Genomic DNA, 22,443 nt, shown 5'->3' with positions numbered 1-22,443 from the left:
CAAACTGGTTCATCTGTACCATTTTTCTAGGTTCCACATATATGCGTTAATATACGATATTTGTTTTTCTCTTTCTGACTTACTTCACTCTGTATGACAGTCTCTAGATCCATCCACATCTCAACAAATGACCCAGTTTCGTTCCTTTTTATGGTTGAGTAATATTCCATTGTATATATGTACCACAGCTTCTTTATCCATTAGTCTGTCGATGGGCATTTAGGTTGCTTCCATGACCTGGCTATTGTAAATAGTGTTGCAATGAACATTCGGGTGCATGTGTCTTTTTGAATTGTGGTTTTCTCTACGTATATGCCCAGTAGTGGGATTGCTGGATCATATGGTAATTCTATTTTTAGTTTTTTAAGGAACCTCCATACTGTTCTCCATAGTGGCTGTATCAATTTACATTCCCACCAACAGTGCAAGAGGGTTCCCATTTCTCCACACCCTCTCCAGCATTTGTTGTTTGTAGATTTTCTGATGAAGCCCATTCTAACTGGTGTGAGGTGATACCTCATTGCAGTTTTGATTTGCATTTCTCTAATAATTAGTGATGTTGAGCAGCTTTTCATGTGCTTCTTGGCCAGCTGTATGTCTTCTTTGGAGAAATGTCTATTTAGGCCTTCTGCCCATTTTTGGATTGGGTTGTTTTTTTAAAATTGAGCTGCATGAGCTGTTTATATACCTTGGAGATTAATCCTTTGTCCGTTGATTCGTCTGCAAATATTTTCTCCCATTCTGAGGGCTGTCTTTTCGTCTTGTTTATGGTTTCCTTTGCTGTGCAAAAGCTTTTAACTTTCATTAGGTCCCATTTGTTTATTTTTGTTTTTATTTCCATTACTCTAGGAGGTGGATCAAAAAAGATCTTGCTGTGATTTATGTCAAAGAGTGTTCTGCCTATGTTTTCCTCTAAGAGTTTTATAGTGTCCGGTCTTACATTTAGGTCTCTAATCCATTTTGAGTTTATTTTTGTGTATGGTGTTAGGGAGTGTTCTAATTTCATTCTTTTACATGTAGCTGTCCAGTTTTCCCAGCACCACTTGTAGAAAAGACTGTCTTTTCTCCATTGTATATCCTTGCCTCCTTTGTCATAGATTAGTTGACCATAGGTGCATGGGTTTAGCTCTGGGCTTTCTATCTTGTTCATTGATCTATCTTTCTGTTTTTGTGCCAGTACCATATTGTCTTGATTACTGTAGCTTTGTAGTATAGTCTGAAGTCAGGGAGTCTGATTCCTCCAGCTCCATTTTTTTCCCTCAAGACTGCTTTGGCTATTCAGGGTCTTTTGTGTCTCCATACAAATTTTAAGATTTTTTTGTACTAATTCCATAAAAAATGCCACTGGTAATTTGATAGGGATTGCATTGTATCTGTAGATTGCTTTGGGTAGTATAGTCATTTTCACAATATTGATTCTTCCAATCCAAGAACATGGTATATCTCTCCATCTGTTGGTATCATCTTTAATTTCTTTCATCAGTGTCTTATAGTTTTCTGCATACAGGTCTTTTGTCTCCCTAGGTAGGAGAGTTGCATGGTAAATGGGAGTGTTTCCTTAATTTCTCTTTCAGAATTTTCATCATTGGTGTATAGGAATGCAAGAGATTTCTGTGCATTAATTTTGTATCCTGAAACTTTACCAAATTCATTGATTAGCTCTAGTAGTTTTCTGGTGGCATCTTTAGGATTCTACATGTATAGTATGTCATCTGCAAACAGTGACAGTTTTACTTCTTCTTTTCCAGTTTGTATTCCTTTTATTTCTTTTTCTCCTCTGATTGCTGTGGCTAGGACTTCCAAAACTATGTTGAATAATAGCAGTGAGAGTGGACATCCTTGTCTTCTTCCTGATCTTAGAGGAAATGCTTTCAGTTTTTCACCACTGAGAATGATGTTTGCTGTGGGCTTGTCATATATGGCCTTTATTATGTTGAGGTAGGTTCCCTCTATGCCCACTTTCTGGAGAGTTTTTATCATAAACAGGTGTTGAATTTTGTCAAAAGCTTTTTCTGAATCTATTGAGATGATCATATGGTTTTTATTCTTCAATTTGTTAATATGGTGTGTCACATTGATTGATTTGCGTATACTGAAGAATCCTTGCATCCCTGGGATAAATCCCACTTGATCATGGTGTATGATCCTTTTGATGAGTTGTTGGATTCTGTTTGCTAGTATTTTGTTGAGGATTTTTTGCATCTATATTCATCAGTGATATTGGTCTGTAATTTTCTTGTTTTGTAGTATCTTTGTCTGGTTTTGGTATCAGGGTGATGGTGGCCTCATAGAATGAGTTTGGGAGTGTTCCTTCCTCTACAATTTTTTGGAAGAGTTTGAGAAGGGTGGGTGTTAGCTCATCCCTAAATGTTTGATAGAATTCACCTGTGAAGCCATTTGGTCCTGGACTTTTGTTTGTTGGAAGATTTTTAATCACAGTTTCAATTTCATTACTTGTGATTGGCCTGTTCATATTTTGTTTCTTCCTGGTTCAGTCTTGGAAGGTTATACCTTTCTAAGAATTTGTCCATTTCTTCCAGGTTGCCCATTTCATTGGCATAGAGTTGCTGGTAGTAGTCTCTTAGGATGCTTTGTATTTCTGCGGTGTCTGTTGTAACGTCTCCTTTTTCATTTTTAATTTTATTGATTTGAGTCCTCTCCCTCTTTTTCTTGATGAGTCTTGCTAATGGTTTATCAATTTTGGTTATCTTCTCAAAGAACCAGCTTTTAGTTTTCTTGATCTTTGCTATTGTTTTCTTTGTTTCTATGTCATTTATTTCTGCTCTGATCTTGATGATTTCTTTCCTTCTGCTAACTTTGGGTTTTGTTTGTTCTTCTTTCTCTAGTTCCTTTAGGTGTAAGGTTAGATTGTTTATTTCAGATTTTTCTTGTTTCTTGAGGTAGGCTTGTATAGCTATAAACTTCCCTCTTAGAACTGCTTTTGCTGCATCCCATAGGTTTTGGATTCTTGTGTTTTCATTGTCATTTATCTCTAGGTATTTTTTGATTTCCTCTTTGATTTCCTCAGTGACCTCTTGGTTATTTAGTAACATATTGTTTAGCCTCCATGTGTTTGTGTTTTTTACGTTTTTTCCCCTGTAATTCATTTCTAACCTCATAGCGTTGTGGTCAGAAAAGATGCTTGATATGATTTCAATTTTCTTAAATTTACTGAGGCTTGATTTGTGACCCAAGATGTGATCTATCCTGGAGAATGTTCCATGCACACTTGAGAAGAAAGTGTAATCTGCTGTTTTAGGATGGAATGTCCTATAAATATCAATTAAATCTATCTGGTCTATTGTGTCATTTAAAGCTTCAGTTTCTGGGCTTCCCTGGTGGGGCAGTGGTTGAGAGTCCGCCTGCCGATGCAGGGGACATGGGTTTGTGCCCCAGTCCAGGAGGATCCCACATGCCGCGGAGTGGCTGGGCCCGTAAGCCATGGCCGCTGAGCCTGCGCGTCCGGAGCCTGTGCTCCGTGGTGGGACGGGCCACAGCAGTGAGAGGCCCGCGTGCCGTGAAAAAAAAAAAAAGCTTCTGTTTCCTTATTTATTTTCATTTTGGATGATCTGTCCATTCGTGTAAGTGAGGTGTTAAAGTCCCCCACTATTATTGTGTTACTGTCGATTTCCTTTTATAGCTGCTAGCAGTTGCCTTATGTATTGAGGTGCTCCTATGTTGGGTGCATATATATTTATAACTGTTTTATCTTCTTCTTGGATTGATCCCTTGATCATTATGTAGTGCCCTTCTTTGTCTCCTGTAACATTCTTTATTTTAAAGTCTATTTTATCTGATGAGTATTGCTACTCCAGCTTTCTTTTGATTTCCATTTGCATGGAATATCTTTTTCCATCCCCTCACTTTCAGTCTGTATGTGTCGCTAGGTCTGAAGTGGGTCTCTTGTAGACAGCATATAGATGGGTCTTGCTTTTGTATCCATTCAGCAAGCCTGTGTCTTTTGTTTGGAGCATTCAATCGATTCATGTTTCAGGTAATTATTGATATGTATGTTCCTATAACCATAGTCTTAATTGGTTTTTTTTTATTTGTTTTTTTTTTTGTGTGGTACGCGGGCCTCTCACCGCTGTGGCCTCTCCTGTTGCGGAGCACAGGCTCCGGACACGCAGGCTCAGCAGCCATGGCTCACGGGCCCAGCTGCTCCGCGGCATGTGGGATCTTCCCAGAACGGGGCACGAACCCGTGTCTCCTGCATCAGCAGGCAGACTCTCAACCACTGCGCCACCAGGGAAGCCTTTGGGTTTGTTTTTGTAGGTCCTTTTCTTCTCTTGTGTTTCCCACTTAGAGAAGTTCCTTTAGCATTTGTTGTAGAGCTAGTTTGGTGGTGCTGAATTCTCTGAGCTTTTGCTTGTCTGTAAAGCTTTAGATTTCTCCATCAAATCTGAATGAGATCCTTGCCGGGTAATCTTCTTTGTAGGATCTCCCCTTTCATCACTTTAAGTATATCATGCCACTCCCTTCTGGCTTCTACAGTTTCTGCTGAGAAATCAGCTGTTAACCTTATGGGAGTTCCCTTGTATGTTATTTGTCATTTTTCCCTTGCTGCTTTCAATAATTTTTCTTTGTCTTTTATTTTTGCCAATTTGATTACTATGTGTCTCGGTGTGTTTCTCCTTGGGTTTATCCTGTATGGGACTCGCTGCACTTCCTGGACTTGGGTGGCCATTTCCTTTCCCATGTTAGGGAAGTTTTTGACTATAATCTCTTCAAATATTTTCTCTGGCCCTTGCTCTCTCTCGTCTCCTTCTGGGACCCCTATAATGCGAATGTGTTTGCATTTAATGTTGTCCCAGAGGTCTCTTAGGCTGTCTTCATTTCTTTTCATTCTTGTTTCTTTATTCTGTTCTGCAGCAGTGAATTCCACCATTCTGTCTTCCAGGTCACTTATCCGTTCTTCTGCCTCAGTTATTCTGCTATTGATTCCTTCTAGTGTAGTTTTCATTTCAGTTATTGTATTGTTCATCTCTGTTTGTTCTTTAATTCTTCTAGGTCTTTGTTAAACATTTCTTGCATCTTCTTGATCTTTGCCTCCATTCCTTTTCTGAGGTCCTGGATCATCTTCACTATCATTATTCTGAATTCTTTTTCTGGAAGGTTGCCTATCTCCACTTCATTTAGTTGTTTTTCTGGGGTTTTATCTTGTTCCTTCATCTGATACATAGCCCTCTGCCTTTTCATCTTGTCTATCTTTCTGTGAATGTGGTTTTTGTTCCACAGGCGCCAGGATTGTAGTTCTTCTTGCTTCTGCTGTCTGCCCTCTGGTGGATGAGGCTATCTAAGAGGCTTGTTCAGGTTTCCTGATGGGAGGGACTGGTGGTGGGTAGAGGTGACTGTTGCTCTGGTGGGCAGAGCTCAGTAGAACTTTAATCCGCTTGACTGCTGATGGATGGGGCTGGGTTCCCTCCCTGTTGGTTGTTTGGCCTGAGGCAACCCAACACTGGAGCCTACCTGGCTCTTTGGTTGGGCTAATGGTGGACTCTGGGAGGGCTCATGCCAAGGAGTACTTCCCAGAACTTCTGCTGTGTCCTTGTCCCCACGGTGAGCCACAGCCACCCCCCGCCTCTGCAGGAGACCCAACACTAGCAGGTACGTCTGGTTCAGTCTCCCCTGGAGTCACTGCTCCTTCCCCTGGGTCCGATGTGCACACTACTTTGTGTGTGCCCTCCAAGAGTGGAGTCTCTGTTTCCCCCAGTCCTGTTGAAGTCCTAAAATCAAATCCCACTAGGCTTCAAAGTCTGATTCTCTAGGAATTCCTCCTCTCGTTGCCAGACCCCCAGGTTGGGAAGCCTGATATGGGGCTCAGAACCTTCACTCCAGTGGGTGGACATCTGTGGTGTAAGTGTTCTCCAGTCTGTGAGTCACCCACCCAGCAGTTATGGGATTAGATTTTGCTGTGATTCCGCCCCTCCTACCATCTCATTGTGGATTCTCCTTTGTCTTTGGATGTGGGGTATCTTTTTTGGTGAGTTCCAGTGTCTGCCTGTCGATGACTGTCCAGCAGCTACTTGTGATTCTGGTGTTCTCACAAGAGGGAGTGAGAGCATGTCCTTCTACTCTGCCATGTTGGTTCCCGTATTCACCTCCATATTTAAAAGAGCCCTTTCCTCCCTCCTCTCTGTCCTTTACTCTGCTTTATTGTCTTCATAGCATTTATAACTATTTATCAAGTGTTTACTGTCTCGATGAATGGATAAAGAAGATGTGGTACATATACAATGGAGTATTACTCAGCCATAAAAAGGAACGAAATTGGATCATTTGTAGAGACGTGGATGGATCTAGAGACTGTCATACAGAGTGAAGTAAGTCAGAAAGAGAAAAACAAATATCATATGTTAACGCATATATGTGGATCCTAGAACAATGGTACAGATGAACCAGTTTGCAGGGCAGAAATAGAGACACAGATGTAGAGAACAAACGTATGGACACCAAGGGGGGAAAGTGGCGGGGTCGGGGTGGTGGTGTGATGAACTGGGAGATTGAGACTGACATGTATACACTGATGTGTACAAAACTGATGACTAATAAGAACCTGCTGTATAAAAAATAAATAAAATAAAATTCAAAAAAAAAAGTGTTTACTGTCTCTAGTTACAAGCTCCACAGGTTGGGGGAGGGGGAAAGATTTTGTCTGTTTTGCTCATTGCCACATCCCAGCACCTACAATGGGGCCCACAGGTACTCAGATGTTTGTTGAAGGGAATGCATGAAGAAATATTTGACTCCAAAGTCCATGTTTTCCATGATATGGCACTACTGCAATAGCACCTACATAGCTTAGCAGAGACTACTGTTGAAAGCTGACTCGGGGCAGGCCTCAGCTATGGATGTCGTCTGAGAAGATCTCTGCCAAAGGATCCACAAGCTCTTTGTGTCATGACCACAGCTGGGCAAGTCCTGCAAAGATCCATCATCCAAGGGCTGCTATGAAAGGGGACAGGGGAGCCTGGAGGCCTATAAGAAAGTGGCAGACTCCTTCCCCTGAATCCAGTTATGTCCCGGGAATGAAGGTGGCAGCATCTGATCAAAGCACCAAGTTCTCAGAAGGGAACGGGAAACAATCCAGCAGGCTGTTTTTTCTTCATTTCTGTACCTGCTCCCTGTTACAAACAAACAAATAAGGCCCTCGTGATGTTTTAAGGCCTTGCTTTACTGGCCTCACTGGAAATCAGTGACAGTGGTGCTTTGACAGCATTACTGTCAGGCAGCTGTTGACGAGGACAGAGAGGAAGGGCTGGGTCCCTGTGGTGGAGTGAAAAGTCAGAGCAGCACCACTTCTAACTACAGAACCTGGACAAATTACTTACACTCAGAACCTCGACGACATTAACTGCAAAATGAGCACAACTCTCCCTATGTCCTTGATCACTGAGAGGACTTAACGAGGTGACAATTTGTTGCAAACGCCTAGCAGAACTTTGAACGAATGCTAGTTCCATTCCTTCTCTACTCTAAGTATAGAATGTTCACTTGGCCACTCCGAATACACACATGAAAGACATGATACTTTTGTGAAACTGATTCAATTAGATAAATACCTTCAGCTTCTTTAGTTCAAGTTGGTGATGTTGTAAAGAATGTTCACATTCATTCTTACTTTCTTTAAGGAATGCATTTTCTTGCTCCAGCTCTCTCTGCAAATTGAGAAAAGTATGTATAAAAGAAAAGGTCTTTACCATATTTCCCCTGAGCACAGTCCTATCTCTTTGACATGGAACCTTTAAAAATGCCCCCCTTCCTTTTGTTGCCACTGCAGGGGTAGGAGATGAGAATGGTGATTGGGGTCAGGAAGGGAGAGTCACCTGACACACTCCTCACAAGTAGAACTAAGGCACTTGATTCTGAAGCCTATGGAACAAGGAGGGGGACCAGGGAAGGGAGAAGCCATTAAGGATGAACAGTATACATTTTAGAAAGGCAGCGGGAAGCAGCTGATGGGACTGGTCAGGAAGCACCAGGAAGTCCATGTGCAGCCCAAGGAAAAAGAAAACCCATTTGTTCAGGGTTTTTATAAAAAGCAGCCTTTTAACAACCAGTCTCATGAGTAGATGTTTTGTTGGAAGATAAAAACTGCTCCAAAAAGTGGTGCCCTACTTCAGAGGAGGGCTGGTCTTCTTCCCATCAAACAATTTGGCAGCCTAGCCACACGTGAACGTGGTGCTCCCGTGCCCGGCCCCTCTCCTTTCCTCACTCACCACCTTCCGCTCCGCGGCCGCATGGTCGGCCGCCCGAGCTCTCTCCAGGGCAGAGAGCTGGGCCTCCAGTGTGTGGATCTGCTCTGTGCACTGCTGCTCCAGAGCGAGGACCTGCTGCTGCGCACAGCTGCTCTCCTTGTTTGCGGAGGCCTGAGGGGGTAGCAGAGGACAGTTATTCATGGTGACAATGGGGGCTTTATTCTGTCCCTCAGTGACCCAAAGATGAGTGTCCAATAGAAACAACTCTCCTTCCTGACCTCCAGCCTGGGTGCCGCTGAGGTCCCCTGGCCTGCTCAGGAGCTGGAATCTGGGATTGGTCTTGGTGCTGGGGGGAAAGCTCTGGGCACCAGCCAGTCCTAAGACACAGCCCTCCTTCACTCTACTCAGTGCTGCCCTCTATGGATGAGGCTTTTCCCTGGGGAGGCACATAACACAGTGATGAAGAAAGAACAAGGGCTTTGACCTAGGAAGGATGTGGGTTCAGCCATTCACTAGGTGGGAGACCTTGGGCTAGTGATCTGGCCGCCTTTCTGAGCCTGATTCCTCTGGAGAATAAGGATAACAGTACAGGCTCTTAGGTCTGCTGCAAGGACTAAATGAAAATACATGCAGAGTACTTAGCAGACACGGCAAACAGGGAACAAATGCCGTTTTTATTTCTCTAGTTTCAAGCTCAACACCTGACCTGGTGCTGTGATTACCAGCCATGCCCTTGCCATCTTCTCCCCAGAGCCTGGAGCTGTTCTCCACAGCCCGGGCTGCAAGGTGAGGTTTGAACCCCAGTGGAGACACCACTTCTAAGAGTCCCAGAACTAGGCTGGGCCGTCTAGCCTGTCGCTATCTCTCTGGGTAACTCATACCCTCTAGCAGGTCCTGACTCCCTCTACCTGCACTGCCTATCTGCCCACAACTGTATCTAAGGTCAGGTCCAGATACCATTCCAGAATTTGGGAGTGAGTTTGGGGACCTACAAAGGAATAAAGGGAAAAAGCATCAAGGGCCTACAACACAGCAGTCACAATACCCACTTACAAGCTCCTGAATCTGAGCTTCCCGAGCTGCCACAACGTCACTGCTCTGTTTTAGCTTCTCCTCAGATGCCTGCAGGCTCTGCTCTAGTTCTTTCACCTGAGGGGGGAAACAGAAGCACCCTTTCGTTCAAAAGAAGCTAAGTAGCAACAAAATGGCTTTTAAAATCAAATCTATTTAAATCATAAAACAGGTTCATTAAAGAAAAATTTTTACTTACAGAAAAAGAAAGATGCTCATAGGTCTTCCATTACAAAACACTATCATTCTAATATAGTTTCTTACAGGCTATTTTTATGACTTTTCTTTCTTTCTTTTATTACAACTTCGTATACAATTCTAGTAAAACTTTGTATTTTTTCCTATTTGCTCAAATTTCCTTCTATGTTTCTACGCAGTCTTCAGACCTTAGATTATTTCCTTAAAGGATGTTTCATAATTTCCTGAACCGCTGCCTACTGTTTTCCATTTTGCCCATAAAATAATGCAGTAGTTGACATCTTCATGCAAAAAGTGTTGATCTGGTTTGAATCACTTGATTAGGACAGATTCCCAGAAGTGGAATTACTGCTCATGATACAAACTTGGGTTTCCCTCATCCCACAATTACTGATCCAGTCTGACTGTGTACTTGGCACTGCACTAGGACACGAGGCCAGCACAGTGGACAGGATGACACACTGCCTAGCACTGAGCTAGACATGGTTATTCAATATGGCCTTTTCATCTGACTCAAGCTAACTTTGCCAATTTCTCTTTTAAAGTCCTCTTGTTTGCTGAGTAAGGTTTGCCCTGGGGGAACTTTATTATTAAAACATAAGCTCATGGAAGGTTGCAGCTTTGTCAAGGAAAGGTAGGTACCAAATGAGAAAAAGAGTATTTTTAGGTCTCATGGTTTCTCATGTATGTTCACATGTAAGTTTTAACTGAAACAACCCCATGAGAACAGTGTGAGTACTTCCACAGAGAAGAACAGTAATGTTACTTGCTCATGATCACAAATTTTATTAGTGGTAAGGCCACGACTGAAACCTAGCTTTTATTTATTTATTTATTTTTTAAATAGGTCTTTATTGGAGTATACTTGCTTCACAATACTGTGTTAGTTTCTGTTGTACACCAAAGTGAATCAGCCATATGCATGCACATGTCCCCATATCCCCTCTCTCTTGAGACTCCCTCCCATCCTCCCTATCCCATCCCTCTAGGTCACCACAAAGCACCAAGCTGATCTCCCTGTGCTATGCTGCTGCTTCCCACTAGCTACTTGCTTTCTATTCAGTAGTGTATATTTGTCGATGCTACTCTCACTTTGCCCCATCTTCCCCCTCCCACCCCATGTCTTCAAGTCCATTCTCTATGTCTACATCTTTATTCCTGCCCTGCAACTAGGTTCATCAGTACTTTTTTTTTTTGATTCCATATATATGCATTAGCATACGTCATTTGTTTTTCTCTGACTTACTTCACTCTGTATGACAGACTCTAGGTCCATCCACCTCACTACAAATAACTCAATTTCTTTTCTTTTTATGGCTAATATTCCATTGTATATATGTGCCACGTCTTCTTTATCCATTCATCTGTCAATGGACATTTAGGTTGGTTCCATGTCCTGGCTATTGTAAATAGTGCTGCAATGAACATTGTGGTACAAGTCTCTTTTTGAATTATGGTTTTCTCAGGATATATGCCCAGTAGTGGGATTGTTGGGTCATATGGTAGTTCTATTTTTAGTTTTTTAAGGAACCTCCATACTGTTCTCCATAGTGGCTGTATCAATTTACATTCCCACCAACAGTGCAGGAGGGTTCCCTTTTCTCCACACCCTCTCCAGCATTTATTGTTTCTAGATTTTTTGATAATGGCCACTCTGACCGGCATGAGGTGATACCTCATTGTAGTTTTGATTTGCATTTCTCTAATGATTAGTGATGTTGAGCAGATTTTCATGTGCCTCTTGGCCATCTGTGTCTTCCTTGGTGAAATGTCTATTTAGGTCTTCCGCCCATTTTTTAATTGGATTGTTTGTTTTTTTCATATTGAGCTCCACGATCTGTTTGTATGTTTTGGAGATTAATCTTTTGTCTGTTGTTTCATTTGCAAATATTTTCTCCCATTCTGAGGGCTGTCTTTTTGTCTTGTTTATGGTGAAACCTAGCTTTTTGAACTCCTGGGTTCAGTAAATATCTATGCAAGTCCCAGTTTGTAGGCAGAACTCAAGAAAGATTCAGATCCTCAAAAGGTTATGCACAGAGTTATTATATGACCCAGCAACTCTACTCCTAGGAATATACCCAAGAGAAATGAAGGTATAAGCCCCCACAAAAACCTTGTTCATACACTAATGTTCGCTGTATCATTATTCACAACAACCACAAGGTGGAAACAACCCAAATGTCCATGGACAAATGAATGGATAAACAAAATGTGATATATGTACAATGGAATAAAAGTCTTAAAAAGGCTTATTCAGCCTTAAAAAGGAGTGAAATTCTGAAACATGCTATAATGTGAATGAACCTTGAAGACATTATGCTAAGTGAAATAAGCCAGACACAAAAAGACAAATACCATATGATCCCACTAATATGAGGTACCTAGGATCAACAAATTCATAAAAACAGAAAGTAGAATGGTGGTTGCCAGGGGCTGGGGAGAGGAGAGAATGGGGAGTTATTGTTTTAATTGGCACAGAGTTTCTGTTTGAGAAGATGAAAAAGTTCTAGAAATGGATGGTGGTGATGGTTGCATAACAACATGAATGTACTTTACGCCAGTGTACACCTAGAAATGGTTGAAATGGTAAATTTTATGTTATGTGTATTTTACCACAATAAAACAATAGATATTCAGAAACAACTGAATTATAATAAAACAAAGCTGTATTTAGAGAAAAATATAGCTTTATATATATTTATCAAGAAACAAGAAAGATTTAAAAAATAAGCTAAGCATTTGCTATGGTCTGAATGTTTGTGGCCCTCTAAAATTCATATATTGAAATCCTAATGTCTGACATGATGGTGTTAGCATGTGAGGTGTCTGGGAGGTACTTAGGTTATGAGGGTGGAGCCATCATGAATGGGATTAGTGTTCTTATAAGCGGCCCCACAGAGATCCCTTGCCACTTCTACCACTTCACACTCATTAAACTGGCAAGAAGGCTGAGAAATGCCAATGCTAGAAAAGACAGAGATGCAGCGATAGGAACTCTCATGCATGCTGGGAGAGTAGAGCCAGGTGCAGGCCTTCTGGGAACATTCCTGTCCTACTGAGTCACATTAAGTCATATGCACTTGCTATCCGCCTTAAGGCAAAAGAGACAAGAATGTTCACCGCAGTGTCATTTGTGGTGACAGAACGAAGGCAATCTGGATATCTAGCATCTAGTAGACAACTATAAAGTACAGTCGGTAAGAACAATGAAGTGGACGCAGACAGAAGATGGAGCAGTTGAAAGTAACAAAGAAGACATATGTACAGCTGTATCATTTACTTAAATCAACACACAGACACACAAAACAATGTCACCAGTTTTAAGGTTATCCAACAATAAAAGGGTCCCTATTAACCACATTAGAGTGGTTTCCTATGGGAGGGAGGGGAATGGGGATAAAGGGACTAAAGAGAGAAGAGAACAACTTTCTGTGGAACAACGATGGTAATGCGGCAAGAATGAAGAAAACGACTACCTCGGTTCTCTACAAGTAAGATCCGAAAGAGAGTCCCTTTGGAAGAAAACCTCTGACCCAAGGGGATTCTCAGCCACAACCACATCATCCAACCAGGGCACCACCCAGACACAGGAACCACTGGGAGTGAGGTCAGTACCCGAGTCTCCAGGCTGTCAGTGGCATTGGCCTGGCTGCTTCTGGCTGCCAAGAGCTGCTGTCTGGTATCCTCCAAATTCTGCTCAGCAAGTGTTTTCTGTAAGTTGAAAGAAGAGTAAAAGAAAATAGTCATTTCTCCATTGAATAAATATTTACTGACATCTACACCATATTACGATTTGTGCGAGGCACGAGGGACACAAGTACACACCCAAAAACCAAAAACAGCTAATAGAGATAAAATTCACATATCATAAAGTATACATATAAAGTATACATAAAGTATAAATTTGACAGTTTTTTGACCTTGAGGCTGGGGCAAAGACTAACCAAAAAAGTATATAATCGAGTGTAATGGTGTCCACAAAGGAGCAGCACAGAGCAGGAGATCCTCACTGCCTCAGGAAACTAGGAGGCTTCATTCTTCACAGGTGGCCAGGGCCCGAGGGAGCACCCAGGCAGAGGGATGACACTAGAGGTGTGAAACAGCTGGGGGCATCTGGGGAGCTACAGCTTGCCAAAAGTCAAGGTGATGATGGGTTCAGGTCATGAAACAAGACTAGAAAGTTAGGCAAAGGGCCAGATTATGAGAAAAGCTTTTTATGCTACAGAAGGAAGTTTGAACTTAATTCTGTAGCAAATATTTTTCAAAGTGGAGTCATCCAAACACTTGCATTAGACTCACCTGGGTGGGTGGAGGGGTTTTTAAGTTTGAGGCCTTATTCCAGGCCTACTAAAATCAGAATTTCTGAGGGTAGGGCAAGACATACATATATATATATATATATATATATACACACACACACACATGCATACATACATACATATATATATACATATATATATATATATTTCTTTTTTTCCCCAAAATTTTTGGCTTGCAGGATCTTAGTTTCCTGACCAGGGATTGAACCTGGGCCACTGCAGTAAAAGTGCCGATTCCTAACTACTGGACTGCCAGGGAATTCCCTAGAAATGTATACTTCAAACATACTTGCCAAGTAACTCCTATGCACTTTATAACAATGAGGATGACACAATAATGATTATAATATTAATAGTTGAAATATACTGAGACCCCATGATGTTCTAATTCTAATCACTTCCCAATAAGAATTCTATGTGTTTGATACAATTTTAACCCTATTTTACAGAGGGGGAAGAAAACACAAAAAGATTAAGTTACTTGCTCTAAGTCAAAAATTAGTAAGTAGAAGAGGTAAAGTGCAAACCTAGGGAGCCTGGTTCTAGAAATCAATCTATACCTTAGAAACCACGTTATACTCACTACAGACTGTAGGGTAATTGTGGAGGCTCTTTATGGGAGTGATATAGTCAGAAATGTTGTTTGGAAAGATCAGTTTAGCGGTGACGTGGAAGACTGTGTCAGAGGGTGCAGGAGGAGAGACTGATGTTGTGTAGGCTAGTCTGGAGACTTCTAACATAGACTAGGCCGGAGTGGCTGGAAACCTAAAGTACAGCAGTGGCAGTGGAGATGGACACATTTAGTTGAAACTGACTGAAGACAGAAAGTGAGGGGCTAATCTAGGCCCAAGGCTTGGGTTTTGTCACCTCTGTCATGTAGGAGAGAGCAGAATGTGGACAGACAACAAGCAAGTTCACCTACACCACTGGGCTAGAGGCCAGTTGGCTCAATAGACTCTTTCGGCTAAGGAGAGTCCACTTGCTGCCCAAAGCAATTCTTGCTCACGCCAAAGGCAGATGGTAACTACTTTCCTTGGCCAATGTAAAGTACAATGGGTAGGAAAGGAAAGCAGGGCAGTAAGACAACAACCCAAATAGTGTAAATCACTAGGTGGGGGTAATCGGTGATCAGTATGCCACTCCTTCACATGCATCTCTGAACAAAGTGCTCCCTTTCCTTCAGGAAAACGTCACACACAGGCAACATGATGCTGATTTTATCATACGCAGAACAACCAAAGGTTGGAGGGAGTGATCTTTTCACCAAGCTCTTCGAAGATTCTCTGGCTCTGAAACTCTAGGATTTTATGAAATCTCCAGTGTTACCACTGCCCTCTCAAAGAGAGCTAGTTACCTCTTTTAGAAGTTCCTGCACATGTTCTTCCCCTGATAAGTTCTGCTCCAGTCTCTTCTCCAAGGATGCAACCTTCTCCTGCAAATGTGTGATGAGTTTTTCTTTCTCTTGAGTTTCAGCAGTGGCCTGCAGGTGAAAGCAGAGATTACATTACACTGTCTCTCTCCCTGCCTTCCTGTATCCTCTAGAATCACCACGTTTCTCTGAAATTCTGTTTCCAACTGCATCCTAGAAGAACATACAGCCAGGAGATCTTCCCTGAAAATGGAACAGAGAAGATATGAGATCAGAACCCAACACCACTCAGGTATCTGTTTCAGGCCTATTGCAGCAAGCAGCAAACGCTCCCAAATTTAAGCAACTGGCAATCCGGGAAGGAAGAATGCTATTACGTCTGTGGAATCTAGCCAGGACCCTGAGAAGATGTTCCTCCTCTCTAAAATATCCCCTGTGTTGTCATGATCTACTAGCTAAAGGAATGCTCCCCCTCCCACTCTCATCAAGCATAGGTTTAATCCTATTAATCCAGAGGCCAACAGGACCTGCAACTTTACACCAGATGCCAAGAACCAGCAGAGGTAATTCCACTGAAGAAGCTCCCAGCCAGCCCTACAATGACCTACAGAACAATACGCCTGGAAACGTGGGGCTGGATGAAGCAGTCATGATGCCAGTGTAGCTGCCTTAAGGCTGAAGACAGAACTGAAACAAACAATGATATTCATCCTGGCTCACAGGACAGGGAGCACCTCTGAATCACAGCAGCACCTTACACCATGGCCCCAGATCACCAGCTGCCCACTTATTTATTTCAGTCTACCTCTTTAGCAGTGATGGTAGTGGTGGCGGTGGTGGGCTGGGACTACATTTGTTCCTTTCACAACTGCCAATCTCCAAATGCTGCTCAACATCAAAGCTGAGGATCCAGAATCCTTTGAATATACAATTTCTTAGCTCACAGTGATCCTTACATCCACTGAACATGTCCATTCTCCACTCCAAAATAAGGTCGCATGGCATCAACATTTCATTGTGAAGACTTAAAGCTCCTCACATATACTGTGCTTCCTCAAATTCCCTCACCTTATGATCCGCTGCTCCATCTCAAGCCACAGACTTTCATGTTTAGCTTGCAACCCAGCCAGTTTTCTCCTCAGAATAAGATGTAGCTACTTGGGCCTAGGATTTTGGGAAGAAGCACTTGCCATTCTGCATTCTCACAGGGGTGACAACATATGTAGTGGAGGGGAAGTTTGAAGAATGGATTCAGGATCCCATAATTCGGGCTTCCCTGGTGGCGCAATGGTTAAGAATCTGCCTGCCAATGCAGGGGACACGGGTTCGAGCCCTGGTCCGGGAAGATCCCACATGCCGTGGAGCAACTAAGCCCATGCGCCACAACTACTGAGCCTGCGCTCTAGAGCCTGCAAGCCACAATTACTGAAGCCCGCACGCCTAGAGCCCATGCTCCACAACAAGAGAAGGCACTGCAATGAGAAGACTGCTCACCACAACGAAGGGTAGCCCCCACTCACTACAACTAGAGGAAGCCCGCGTGCAGCAACGAAGACCCAACGCAGCCAAAAAAAAAAAAAAAAAAAAAGATCCCATAATTCAAAAACTTTTATCAAGCCTATACTCTGTGTGTTGTCTCTAGGGATATAATCAGCTATAGTTACTGACCCATAGAAGCATGGAGGCTGGTGGTAAAAAGAGATATACACACAGTTAATTATAAAACAATACAATAGTGCTGTAACAGAGAGACATGCAAGGCGCTATGAGATATCAGAGGCAGAAGGGACTAACGGGGGCAATCAGATCAGGCCTCCTAGCAGGCAAGTCCAGGTGGAAGGTGGGGGAGAGGAACAAGCTTTCTGGGTAAAAGGCAGCATGTGTAAAGGGGTAAACAGACAAGTTCAACATGACCAGAGGGCTGGGTGAAGAGGAAAGAAGAAGTGAAGACAACTGCCAGGTCTGTTGCTCAGGTGCCTGGATGAATGGTAACATTATGCAAAGCAGAGAATAAAGGAGGGAGAGGTAGTCTGATAGGAAAGAAAACAGTTTTGGCGCGGCTGACCCATCTTTAATGGGTCTCTTACTAATAATGTTGGTAACAGTAATAATTACAATAGCATATGGTGCAGCAGCAGCTACAGTTTGCAAAGCATGTGAAAGCTCATCCTCTAGTCCTTACAACCACCCTCCACTGTGTCCATTTACAGGGAAATTGAAGCTTAGGGACTACTAGCCCAACAGCACACACCTTGGTGACAGAATAAGGATTCAAACCCAAGCCTTCTTGACCCAAAGCCTGTACTCCTTATATTACACATCAGTATGAACTTGAGAGATACATGTGACCCTTTCCAGTAACAACCAAGAGAACAAATAAGTCACCACGCTGGGCAGAGTCAGGGACAGAAGAATCAGTTGCCAATTTCCATTTAGTTTTCTTGTGCACCATATCCCACATAGAGCAATTCCCCATACTCTGGCTGTTTTACTTCAAGCCCTCAGCACCTAATGTGCTACAGCTAACACCATACTTAATGGTGAGAAACTCAAAGATTTTCCCACTAAGATCAGGTACAAGGCAAGGATGTCCCCTCTCACTACTCCTTTTCAACATCATCTGGAAGTTCTTGCTAATGCAATAAGGCAAGAAAAGGAAATAAAAGGAATGGAAGGCTTCCCTGGTGGCACAGTGGTTAAGAATCCGCCTGCCAATGCAGGGGACACGGATTTGAGCCCTGGTCCGGGAAGATCCCACATGCCATGGAGCAACTGAGCCTGCACACCACAACTACTGAGCCTGCGCTCTAGAGCCTACGAGCCACAACTACTGAGCTCGTGTGCCACAACTACTGAAGCCCACGCACCTAGAGCCCGTGCTCTGCAACAAGAGAAGCCACCGCAATGAGAAGTCCACAAACTGCAACCAAGAGTAGACCCCGCTCGCCACAACTAGAGAAAGCCTGCGCACGGCAATGAAGACCCAACACAGCCAAATAAATAAATAAATAATAAACAAATAAATAAATAAATAAATAAATCTTTCTGGAAAAAATTATAGAACCTTATTGAGTGTCATTTTTAAAGAAACAGTAACACTGAATATCTAGAGAGACAGACACTGTGTTCTTGGATAAGAAAACTCACATGATAAAGTAAACAGTGTTCTGCAAATGCATCTTCAGAGTCAATGCAATTCCAATCAATATCCCACCAGGTGTGTGTTTGTTTGTCTGTTCATTTATTTATTTATTTATTTATTTATTTAAGGCTGTGCGCGGGCTTTCTCTAGTTGTGGCGAGCGGGGGCTACTACTCGTCGCGGTGTGCGGGCTTCTCATTGCAGTGGCTTCTCTTGTTGCGGAGCATGGGCTCCAGGCACGCAGGCTTCAGTAGGTGTGGCTCACAGCCTCTAGAGCACAGGTTCAGTAGTTGTGGCGCATAGGCTTAGTTAGTTGCTCCATGGCATGTGGGATCTTCCCGGACCAGGGCTTGAACCCATGTCCCCTTCATCTTTTCCTGGAGACATCTGCAGCCTGGACAATATCAACAGACACTCCCTTCCCTTTGGCATCTGGTTTGGTTCAAGGTTGCATTTGGGCAGGTGACAGTGCTGGAGGCTGGGAAGTCCACGATCAAGGTGCCAGCATGGTCACCTCTGGTGAAGGCTCATTTCCTAGTTCATAGCTGGCACTTCTTTCTGTGTCCTCACCTGGTGGAGGGGCTAATGGTCTTTCTGGAGCCTCTCCACCAGGTTTGTTTGTTTTTGGTTTTTTTTTGCGGTATGCAGGCCTCTCACTGTTGTGGCCCCTCCCGTAGTGGAGCACAGGCTCCGGATGTGCAGGCTCAGCGGCCATGGCTCACAGGCCCAGCCGCTCCGCGGCATGTGGGATCTTCCCGGACCAGGGCACGAACCCGCGTCCCCTGCATCGGCAGGAGGACTCTCTACCACTGCGCCACCAGGGAAGCCCTCCACCAGGTTTTTTAAGGTGCCTGACAAGTTGTTCTGTGGAAGAGCAATAGGCCAACGACATTCAAAATACTCCTGAAAAAGAACTAGGTACGGAGACTTGTCTTGTCAGACACCAGGACTTATCCTAATACTGTAGCTAGTAAGGCAATGCTTAGTATTGTGCATACACCCCAAAGTCCAGGAGTGGTTCCATGTACAAATGGAAAACTGAATCATGATAAAGCTGGCATTGCAGATCAGTGAGAAGACTGATTTTTCAATAAATGGTACTAGAACAATTAAAATAAAAATAAGACACAGATCCCTTTCTCACACCAAAATCACATTTCAGGTATGTTAAAGACTTGAAAATAAAGTCAAGACTCTAAAATTTTCAGATAATAATATAGGAGAATAATGTTATGATTCCAAGTGAGGAAAGGTTTTTAAAAAGAGACAAAGTATAAACTTAAAGGAAAATAATAAATTCAACTATACTAAAACGAAGAGCATATGTTCAACAGAAGAAACCATAAAGAGTGTGAAGGCAAGCCCAAACTAGGAGAACACATTTGCAACCCACATAACTGACCAAGGAGCATGGTGGCCAGGATATATATAAAGAACTCTGACAATTAGTGAGAAAAAGACAGAAAATGTAATAGAAAATGGGCCAAAGATTTGAAGCAGCACTTCACAGAAGAGCACGAATGACTGATAAACATACGAAAATATGCTGAACTTCATTAATAATCTGGGAAAAGCAAATTAAAATCATGGTGAGAGGGAATTCCCTGGTGGTCCAGTGGTTAGAACTCTGCGCTTTCACTGCCAAGGACCCAGGTTCAATCCCTGTTCGGGGAACTAAAATCCTGCAAGCCATGCAGGGCGGCCAAAAAAAAAAAAAAAAAAAAAAAAAAAAAACCATGGTGAGAAAAGATTTCACATTCGCCAGACTGGCAAAAATTAAAGTCTGACAATATCTCACCTTGTCAAGGAAGCAGAGGAACCCAAATTCTTATACACCTGCTGGTGAATGTTTGTAAATTACTACAACTACTATGGAAAAACTGGGCATTACCTAGTAAAGGTGAAAAGTACAAATCTTTTGCCCCAAACTTTTCACATCTCAAATATACCCTAGAGTTAACTCATTCACAGGCAGACAAAAGTTCACAGCAGCCTTGTTTGTAAAAGAAAAAACCAGAAACACCTTAATGCCCACCGTCAATAGAATGGATAAATGAATTTTAGTAACTTCATACTACACAGTTGAGGAAAGATTAAATTATAGCGGCATGTGGCCATATGAATGTGTCTCAGAATACAACCTTGAGCACAGAAAGCTAGCATTAGAAGAATACCTAGAGCGCTTCATTTATGTAATGTTAACAAGCATGATAAATGCAAGAAGCTACTGTTTAGGGATAAAAGTATAAAGCAAAGCTAGGAAGTGGAGTAATGTCTAGATAAGCTTACTTAAGAAGGTAAAAAGAATGTGATGGGGCTTCCCTGGCGCAGTGGTTGAGAATCTGCCTGCTAATGCAAGAGACACGGGTTCGAGCCCTGGTCTGGGAGGATCCCACATGCCACGGAGCAACTAGGCCCGTGAGCCACAACGACTGAGCCTGCACGTCTGGAGCCTGTGCTCCGCAACAAGAGAGGCCGCCATAGTGAGAGGCCCGTGCACCGCGATGAAGAGTGGCCCCCGCTTGCCACAACTAGAGAAAGCCCTCGCACAGAAACGAAGACGCAACACAGCAAAAATAAATTAATTAATTAATAAACTCCTACCCCCAACATCTTCTTTTTTTTTTGCGGTACACGGGCCTCTCACTGTTGTGGCCTCTCCTGTTGCAGAGCACAGGCTCTGGACACGCAGGCCCAGCGGCCATGGCTCACGGGTCCAGCCGCTCCGTGGCATGTGGGATCTTCCCGGACCGGGGCACGAACCTGTGTCCCCTGCATCGGCAGGCGGACTCTCAACCACTGCGCCACCAGGGAAGCCCCCCAACATCTTCTTAAAAAAAAAAAAAAAAAGAATGTGATGGAAGAGTAAAGGGCACAGCAGGAATCTCAAAGGTAAACATACTGTTCTTTTTCTTAACCTGTGGGGTAGTAGCTACATGACAGTTCATTAGCTTGTTACACTATTTACCTTACTTATGTTTCATAAATATTATTTCACATCTACTCGATATTAACAAGGACAACAAAGAAAAGGACTCTAAACTCATCATCTTTATGAGAAAACTGACCTTCCTTTAGTGCTATCTTAGCCTGATGACTGACAGCATCAGCCACTCAGGTGATTAAGCCAGAAACCCAGAGCACCCCAAACACCTCCTTTCCTCTTGCTCCTCTCCTGTATTTACCACATTACCAAGTGGGTCCGTCTCCTCATGATTTCTTAAATTTGTCTCCTCCCCCGTCATTTCCACCCCGACTCTTGTCAAAGTCACCGTCTAATGCCTGCACAACTGCGAGAGCTTCCTAACTGGAAACCCTTTCAATGTTTCCTCTAACAGCCAGAGTAGTCCTCTGCCTTCCTCTGTGTTGCCCTTCCAGCCTTCTTCCACTTCCTTGAAGGCGCTACTCCCTTTACTGCCTCAGTTTCTGGGTTTATTGTTCATACTATTTCCTATTTAAAATTCTCTGCCATCATTCCTATCCCCACAAGCTTCAGTAATTCATCTCAGTTCAAGTGTTACTTCCTCAAGGAAAGTGTTCTATGACTCCAACGCTAGATCTGATTTGATGCCCTCTTACAGGATCTCACAGCATCCTGTGGTTTTCCTTCACAGCAACACATCATAGTTTGTAATTATATATCTATGTGATTATTGATTAATGTCTCACTTTCCCTCTAGACTAAATTCCACAAGGGCAAGGGTGATATCTGTTTTGCTCACCCTAGTATTTCTAACACCCAGCACAGAGCACAGAGCTTGACACATAATAAAACTCAAATTATATTTTTAGAATGAATGAGGGAACTCAGTAGGACCAGAGTCTAGAAAATTACCTTTTCCAATTATGAAATGGATGGATGGTTCTAATATCAAATGGTCCCATGAATCCCAAAGTTTTGTGTCTGTTATTCTCTCCAAACCCCCACCCACGCACCCAAATGTATTCTATACCCTTCTGTCTTCTCTGCTTCCTGCTGTCCTACCCATCCTTGAAATTCCAGTTCCGCCAGGAACAGTTCCTTGACTCCTGCACTGGAAATGCACTCTTCCTATGGCATATCCTTTGCATTTGAAAAATCTATTTCACTTATTTGGGACTTACTGAGTTGTGAACTTTTTTCTTGTCAAACAGGAGGTTTGAGTTC

The 22,443-nt window shown here is 42.9% G+C and overlaps 1 protein-coding gene across 2 annotated transcripts in view; it reads right to left on the bottom strand.

The window, feature by feature from the left end:
* The window catches only part of GOLGA1 (golgin A1), a gene marked incomplete at both ends in the record, with an annotated part of 49,630 nt that overhangs the window by 11,628 nt on the left and 15,559 nt on the right, over nt 1-22,443 (bottom strand). For both annotated transcript variants that reach the window (XM_079706003.1, XM_079706004.1), the window contains 5 exons: nt 7,563-7,658; nt 8,220-8,369; nt 9,252-9,347; nt 13,083-13,178; nt 15,141-15,266. In XM_079706003.1, the coding sequence (XP_079562129.1) occupies nt 7,563-7,658; nt 8,220-8,369; nt 9,252-9,347; nt 13,083-13,178; nt 15,141-15,266 (564 nt within the window). The remainder of the gene's footprint in view (nt 1-7,562; nt 7,659-8,219; nt 8,370-9,251; nt 9,348-13,082; nt 13,179-15,140; nt 15,267-22,443) is intronic.

The sequence above is a fragment of the Hyperoodon ampullatus genome, assembly GCF_949752795.1.
Source record: "Hyperoodon ampullatus genome assembly, chromosome: 6".
NCBI classification, from domain to species: Eukaryota; Metazoa; Chordata; class Mammalia; order Artiodactyla; family Ziphiidae; genus Hyperoodon; species Hyperoodon ampullatus.
The sequence above is the reverse complement of the archived record's forward strand: the minus strand, read 5'-3'. Positions and strand labels throughout refer to the sequence as shown.